Source organism: Epinephelus lanceolatus, chromosome 21 (assembly GCF_041903045.1).
Source record: "Epinephelus lanceolatus isolate andai-2023 chromosome 21, ASM4190304v1, whole genome shotgun sequence".
Lineage (NCBI taxonomy): Eukaryota > Metazoa > Chordata > Actinopteri > Perciformes > Serranidae > Epinephelus > Epinephelus lanceolatus.
Window position 1 is genome coordinate 5,630,606 of NC_135754.1, and position 8,345 is coordinate 5,638,950.

Sequence of the window (8,345 nt, forward strand, 5' to 3'; positions counted from 1 at the left end):
CAACATGTCCGGTGGAGCAACTCGTCGTGAAAAGAAAGAGCAACCAAAAGTATAAAAGAAATGAGCTAAAGAAAGTAACCGACTATTTTTGCTCGTTTGACTAGTGAATATTTGGCATAACTACAGCATGTTTGCCTTTTCTTTTGTAAGAAAGAGACGACTATTTTCCTCCAGTGGGAAGCTTCGCCACTCCAACAAATCCAAGAGCTGCTGAGGAAGAGTACGGATGAACTTCAGAGGTAACGTTAGGCTAAGTAGCGTCAGCTCTGTATGATTTCATATCTCTGCTGCGTAACTAGCTAGCTTAGTGAAGACTGCGATAATGTACCTGGCTAAAATTACGCTAAATGTGGGCTAAGCGGAAGCAAAATAGCTGCAACGGTCTGCCACGTCTTTTATATTTTCCTCGGTCCAAAACTGGACAAAGTATCAAAGGAATGACTGTCACCTTATCAGATAGCGTTCTGACAAATAGAGCTACCACTCAGAATGACCTACTAACACAAACTGCTCATTCATGGTGACGAAAAAAACCCCACCAAAACCATACCAGGCGACACAACCATACTTTTAACCACATTTATAGAGGTAGTAGCATATTCTGATGGATAATTCACCCTATATAATGGCCTACTCTACTTTTAATCACATTGTGATATTTCTACCTGACAGAATGAGCTGCTCTAGTTTTACCTACATTTATAGAACTTGTAGTCCATTCTGATTGATTCTGATAGGTCATTCTGAGCGGGTACTGTAGCTCCATTTGTCAGAACACTAACAAACAATAATGAATAACAAACAATAAGACAATACATTATGTGCAAATGCCACATTTTGTCATTTTCTTGTTTCTTTTTTTAAAACTGTGCCCTGTGTAGCCTTGCCTTTTCATTTTCTCTTTCTCTAATGCTCACCACACCACTTAATCTCTCGCTCTCTTTTTTTTTTTTTTACGTTTAAAAAAAATATATGGGGTAGGGCTAGGCCCCCGACTGGGTGCTATAGATATCATAATCCTTGGCCTGTGGATCTGGTGGTTTGAAAAAATACCTGCAGTAATGTGACAAGTTGTTAACACGATCTTTGTAGTTTCATCTTAATTTTATGGCTATTTAATTAGAATGCATCATAATTTCATTAACAGTTAGCCATTTCCCCTTTATTTATTTCATTATATTGTACTTATTCATATCTTAAAAACATATTGGTTGGAACTATGTTCCTGTTTTTTTAAAAAAAAATGTTATTTATTAATTCGGTTAACTATCAAAATCATAAGCCTACTTACTGGAGACTGTCCCAATTTCCCAACACTGGGTCTATATGGTTTTTCAAGGCCTTTACTGCAATAATAAAAGGTGAGTCTGTGCCTGTTGGGAATTATAGACTCTGACTCTTGCTGATGTCGTTGGCCTAAAAGGTGATAAGAGACAGGAGAAATACTTTGTGAGGTTTCAATTAATAGGATCTCAAATCACCACCACTTTTAATTGAAAACTATTTATTTATTTATTTATTTATTTTGCTGATGCTATTGACTCTTGTTTTGAGCTTCCGGTGCCCCCAGGTGCTGACAATCAATCATTATTTTGTTTGTGTTATTGTGTTCCTTTAGCATTTAGAAGGGTTGGTTCTGATTCACCCACGTCACATAATAACACAAACTAATAGCTAAGTGATTGAAGCAGCGTTAAACCAGCAGCTCCCATATTCAGTGAGCTAAAATTACTGTTTTTGTCAATGGAGTCTGGTGGCTTTGACGAGAGCATAGACTGCAAACTACCCACAATGTCTAATTTTCTATTGTTGAATGTCAACTCCCCCTTGAGCTCTAAATCCCAAAGAATTCACCAAAAAAGACATACTGAGGACATGACCTCAGTATCCTCATAAAGCCCAGATGTTTCATCAGCATTTAAGTGACTCTACTTCCATGCATAATTCATGCTGAAATAGTATTTCTCCAGATCTGCTCTGTGTTGTCTGTAGTGAAATAGCAGAGATTCTGGGCTTCAGGAGCCATCACATCTGTATGAAGGAAGCTGCTCTGCTGGATTACTATGTCTGTGGTTTCTGGTGGGCAAAAGAGGCCAACTTCACCCCCGTACAGATCTCCTTCACCATGGCTTTACTGCACATGCTGCTGGATAACATAAGAGGTGGGAAGGACATGCAGAGATAGGGGATGGCATGCAGAAAGTGACTGTGGAATTGTGTCATGAATATTAATTCATATGCTTATTATTGTAGTTTTGTGTAACTATGGAAGTACTTTACAACCCTGATTTAAAAAAAATATCATATAAATATGGTGTCACACCAGACTGTGATATCAGCAAATATCATAATGTTGTCCAACAAATCGATAAAATAACGTATCGTAATAAAACTTGCGATTTAAACCCCTAGAGGAAATCACTAGAGGACCCATGATACAATATTATCATGATACTTAGGTCATGGCATGATATTATTGCGATATTAAATTTATTGTGATATGCTGAGTATTGCAATAAAATATGTTGCAATGTATTGTGATTGTTTTGCCTTTTTTTCTAACAGCAAATTATTTCCCCAAAGGAAGCTTTGTCAATATTAGTTTTACCTCAGAAGATAAAGGTTTCAGTCTGTTCGTCTATCTTTAATCATTTTTATTACAGTATATTGTGATGCAAAGCAGACAGACTGACCAACACTGTCATAAAACCTGTCAGAAATGCTGCATACACCTGACAAACTGAGCTTTAGGCACATTCAACGCCCTCTGTGAGGCCAGATTAAGCGTGTGAGTGAAACACTTCACATGAAGGTAACCCGCCAAATGAATAGCAACACCCATGTTACCAACGCTGTCTCTTATGACAACAAGGTTTTTGTCGGCAGTCCTTCCTTCTTGTGCTGCATTTTGCAGGAGGTCTGCAATGTTTGCTCCAGTGTGACTTTCATGTACTGCTCCAGTTTGGAGAAAATGTGCTGTTACAGTCACATATGAATCCACTGACTTTTAAGTCCAGGCGTCACAAGTTAATGCCACTCTTCCTGCTGCACTCAAAGATTACTCAACTTTATGCTTCACTTGTCTGTAGAGCTTGGGTGCAGCTTTTACACTGTATGGACACGGATCTTTGCATGCTAAGTAGGTGATGGACTGTGTTATTTTCTGAACTCCCTTAGAGTTGGATGGTAGTTTTGTCAAGCTAAGTGTGTCCATTATTGGTTGATTTTTCAGTGTAGCAGGTTTAGTGTTAGCTTGGCCATCAGTGGCTAACTGTCTCTGGATGGTTGAGTGTGATGTGAGCCCTAATATTTGTAGTACTCCCAGAGTATTTTATTCTCATATGACACTGCTTGCATATCACATGCGTCATATCCAGGTCCTTCTTTCCTTGGGTGTTAAAAAATCCGAAATTAGTCCGGATGTTTGATTTCTCGGCTCATTTCTGATTTCTTTTTTCAGTGCCTCCATCTTTGTTTTAATGAACTTCCTGCCAAATGCTGCTGACCTCCCCAGGAGAAAAACCTCAGCACCATCTAGCTGTATTGTTGTAGTACTAAAAGTTGTATTAAAATGTGTGTTTACAAAAAATAATAATGTATGTAATAAAAGGTCGATACTTGGTGTCCGTGTATTGATACATTATCACCATGCCAAATATCACAATACTCTGCTGTATAGATTTTTCCCCCACCCCTCATACTACTACAGCCTCAAAAAATGACCATTGTGGTACACACATCTTTTAGCCGACAGAACATTATAATTATCACACAGATATGAGCTCGGTTGGGGCTCATGAATGCAGGAATAATGTGTGAGATTTCAGCAGATCATGTTGGTGTGCCTTTTTGATAATTTAATATAAGATGAGAAAATATTTAAAAAAATTAATTTACTTAACATTGCTACAGTGCTGAAAAGGTAGTTATGTAACTGCATTACTTAACTAAATATCCTATCAAATATGTCAGAACCGCAGCACTAATTTGTGCTTTATGGTCATATTCCAGAGAAACAGATGGCTCTAGTGGAGAACTTAATGGAGTTTGCTAAGGCCTTAGGTGCTGCCAGCCAGTGCTCACCTTCAGAGGAAGACACCACTCCACTTCTGGAAAGAGAAGAAGCCATGGAACTCGTAAATTACATCAGAAACAGGTCAGAGAATCCTTAAAATGCCCTTTGTACTTACAGGTGAAATCTACATATGGATTTCTTTAATGCGACTCAGTCAGAGACACCTGAAAGGTTACAAATGCATTTCCACTCTAAATCCCTGCCAACATGTCCATGTGGGCTCAGCATGGGCTTTATGGGCTGGCATAAAAACGTGTCCATCCATTTGCTCTATGCAGGAACCATGTGGGTTATGGTAGTGTGATCTCACCTACATTAACCTTCATGGTTAACAACACATATCAAATATACAGGTCCCAGTTTTGCACACAGGGACCCTATTTGTACCCCATAATGGCCCCATACTGTAAGTGGTCACAAAGAGGTCCTGCAGATCTCTGCATGCATGGGCTCCACCTGTAACACACATTGGCCTTACATTCAGCTCACAGGTGGTATACAGCATAATGAGCTGACAGACATGTTTATGTTGTGTCGTGTGGGGGAGGACATGTTGACTGGGTTCATGCTGGAGAAACTGTATCACATGCTGAAGAGCTGTCACAGCATGTTTAGTAAAAACACAGTAGATGAGCAAACAGGGAATGTCTTGGGCTTCTCAGTCACTTTCAAAATCAAGAAATTAAGGAATGAAATCCAGATTATAATATGAGACTCCATTATTAAATTGTCCTTTTTCATGAGTATGTATATAAACTAATACTTATTGTAATATCTGCAAGGATGTAATGGTGGAGGAAGTATTCAGATGTCACTTAAAGGGACAGTTCACCCCAAAAACAATGTCATACCTATAGTGCTATTCATTAGTCTAGATTATAGACTGTATATAAAGATCGTCATAACAGTTCCCCAAAAGACAAGCTGAAACATCTTGATTGCCTGGCTACAGTACAGGTCATTAAGCCTACCCCCTCCATGATAACAGCGAGACATGGGCCAAACTAAGGGTGCATCTCATTTCCACCCTTTCCCCCTTCCCTCCATCCGTCAGTTCCATTCTCATGAACGCGATATCTCAAGAACACATCAAGAGAAGTTGATTAAATTCACCACAAATGTTCACTTGGACTCACCAATGAATTGATTTGATTTTGGTGGTCATAGGTCAAGGTCACTGTGACCTCGTCTGTCTCATTCTCATGAACGCAATATCTTAGGAACACCTTGAGGGAATTATTTCAAATTTAGCACAAACATCCACTTCGTCGAGGATGACCTGAATAGAATTTGGTGGTCAAAGGTAATTGTGGCCTTCCATGCATTTGATTCTCATGATTATGAAAAAGTCCTTGAGAGAATTTCTTAAAATTTGCCACAAACGTCTGCTTGGACTCAAGAATGAACTAATTAGAATTTGGTGGTCAAAGGTCAAAAGTCAAGGTCAGTGTGACCTCACAAAACATGCTATCAGCCAGAAGTCAAGAATTCATATGCTAATTATGGCGAAATTTCACACAAATGTCCAATAGGATAAAATGATGTGTCGAGATTTTATATCTAAAAACTGTAACATCATAATGTAACATCATAATGTTCTACAAAAACACTTTTCTGGCCATTACTCAACACAACACTGGTTTGCGGAGGCATACAACCGTGAGGCAGTATTTCTAGTTCATTAATTTATTACCATGTAAGCAGCATTTCAGTGTTCTAGCTGGTCTGGTTGGGCTCATTTGTGCCTTATATGTATATCTACTGGGTAACTAGATTTATAATAATGCACCATATTTTATGAGCTGATCATATGTTTTTTTTTACTATATATAAACTCTATTATGCAAAGTATCTATTAAGTGCAGCCATTAAATAAATACTGTAGAAAATGGTATAAAGTGGCAGAAAAGGGAAATAATCATGTAAACTACCTAATAAATGCAAGTACAGAACTTGAGTACAGTGCACTTACAGTTGTTGCCTTCCACCGCGGCAAACACATGTACATTATATTTGTGACGAGAACTAAACATGGATTTATGATGACACTATCGCAATAATGTGCTGAGGGGACCAAAACACGCTTTCCTGAAATTGTATCAAGTACACTGTGGTCTTGTGTTATTTCAGATAGATATGTAAAATAGCTCTGTGCTTCTCTAGACTTTATTGCGGTTGAATAATTGAACAGACACAGCTGACTCTGTTTATTCTGTTGGCTGTAGTCTGTTTCAGAAATACAGCCTCTATGAGCTTCTCTTCACCACATCCAGAGAAGAGCTACTGACAGGCATGGAGGTGAGGAAGCGTGTGTGTGTGTGTGTGTGTGTGTGTGTGTGTGTGCGTGCGTGCATGTCTATATGTATTTTAATAATATTTGAAACATTTTGTTTTCCAGAGGGCCATTGAGGTGATTAGCTGTCAGGATGCTCTCGCTCCATCATCAGAAGACATTTCCACTCACCTCTACTTCCAGTAAATGGCTCTGAAATAGATAAATGAACAGGTGATGATGGACAGATGGATGGATGGACAGCCTCAGTGTGAGCTCTGACTTGTATTTCCTTCATTGTCCACAGTAGGGCGTCGTATGTCTGTGGAATCAGACGGTAAAGAAACAGTCCACACGTCATGTTTGTCTTCAGATTTGCTTTTTTTTTTTGGTACCATTCACACAATCCATGTTATTAGACTGCCTCACATGAATGAGGTGACAACAACAACATTTTAATCCAAAAGAAAAATGAAAAATAGTTTTTATTATTACAGGTTTTTATTCATTTCATTAATCTAAAAATAAGGCCTTAATTGTTATTAAAACATCTTAAATCAATCTTCCAGAAGTCTTACAATGCTTTTTTGTGTGAATTTTTTTTTTCTAATGTTGTATTGTGGTAGAAAAAGATTTCCGCACACTTACATCTATGCAGTGTTTCACTTTAACATTGAGCTTTCTGTCTATTAGACCTTCATCGGAGCATACATAAGGCAACAATGGACAGGCAGGTAAAAGTAACCAATCTCAGTCTAATCATTGGCACTATGCAACACACCTGTACACAAACCTGGTCGTAAAAGTGCCACCTCCTGGGCTAGAATCCAATTCAGTTCAAGAGCTCGGCCTGTGACATCTGAGATCTTTTCTTGGAAGTAAAAAAAAAAAAAAAAGTTAATGTAAAATGTAAAAACTTTCGTCAGTAAATTGCTGATAGGCCTCCTCTTTGTAGTCGGACATTTCTGAATGACTATAGTGCCCCATTTGTTGGCAGGTTAATAATAATGTCAGAGTCTTCAGAGAGTTCTTGTTTAGCCAAATGTTTATCATGACTGAAATTAGAGAAAGAATGAATGGGTTTGTTTTTCAATACATCAAGGGTTTCTTGCTCAACCAACCAGGAGGTGGAGCTTCAAGCATCAGGGTTGTGCACAGGTGTGTTGCATACAGCCAATGATTAGACTGAGATTGGTTACTTTTACTAGCCTGTCCATTGTTGCCTAATGTATGCTCTGATGAAGGTGTAATAGTTCAAATGCTCAAAAGTGGCACCCCAGAGAGTATATTTTTTGTGAATTATTTTGGTGTAATGTTGCATTGTAAAATCTCAACATAATTTCTCATACAGTATATATTTTTTTAATCAATTAACAAATGCCATTTATGTCACGCAGATAAGGATAGCAGAACCAACAACACTCACATTTTGTTTCTTGCGGGATGCTCAGATTGGAGGATCCATCATCTGCTAGCTAGCTGTCACTGTACCATGGATGATGGAGGAAGTGCAAATTCAAAATTGTCCCTTACTCTAAATTATTGACATCAGTTCATTTTTTTCTTAATTTTGGTTATTGTAAAATTGGTCTTAATTTCATCTTGAGTGGCATTAAAAAAGTCTTAAATCTAACTTACCTTAAACTGTAGGAATCTTGTTTTAACAAAAGTGACAGACATTTGCTTTTTATTATTTACTAAAGAAAAGCTTCAAATTTTTTCAACTGTATCTTTATACAGTACTTCTCTTCAATCAAACAGTGATTAGTCAATATAATTATTCCTCTCCATATTGGCCAGAAAGCAGTACCTTCACAGAAGAGCATTAAAAGAAGACAATTTAAGAAATGAGGGGCAAAATCCACAGTCCTCATTTTATGCAAAAATGCATTCTTAAGGTCTTTTGAAGCTAATGATGAGGCTTCAGCAGTCTGACAAACGTCTCGGTCAAATCAAGCAGATAGCTTCCAAAACTCTGTTTAGAGCCAACCCCCCCCC

At 38.1% G+C, this 8,345-nt stretch overlaps 1 protein-coding gene across 1 annotated transcript; it reads left to right on the forward strand.

Annotated features, from left to right (window-relative positions):
- cabcoco1 (ciliary associated calcium binding coiled-coil 1) lies at positions 1-8,345 on the forward strand. The gene is made up of 6 exons (XM_033610614.2): positions 1-49; positions 151-239; positions 1,993-2,162; positions 4,012-4,156; positions 6,301-6,373; positions 6,474-8,345. The coding sequence occupies exons 1-6, from the start codon at positions 5-7 to the stop codon at positions 6,552-6,554; spliced, it is 603 nt and encodes a 200-aa protein (XP_033466505.1). The 5' UTR covers positions 1-4; the 3' UTR covers positions 6,555-8,345.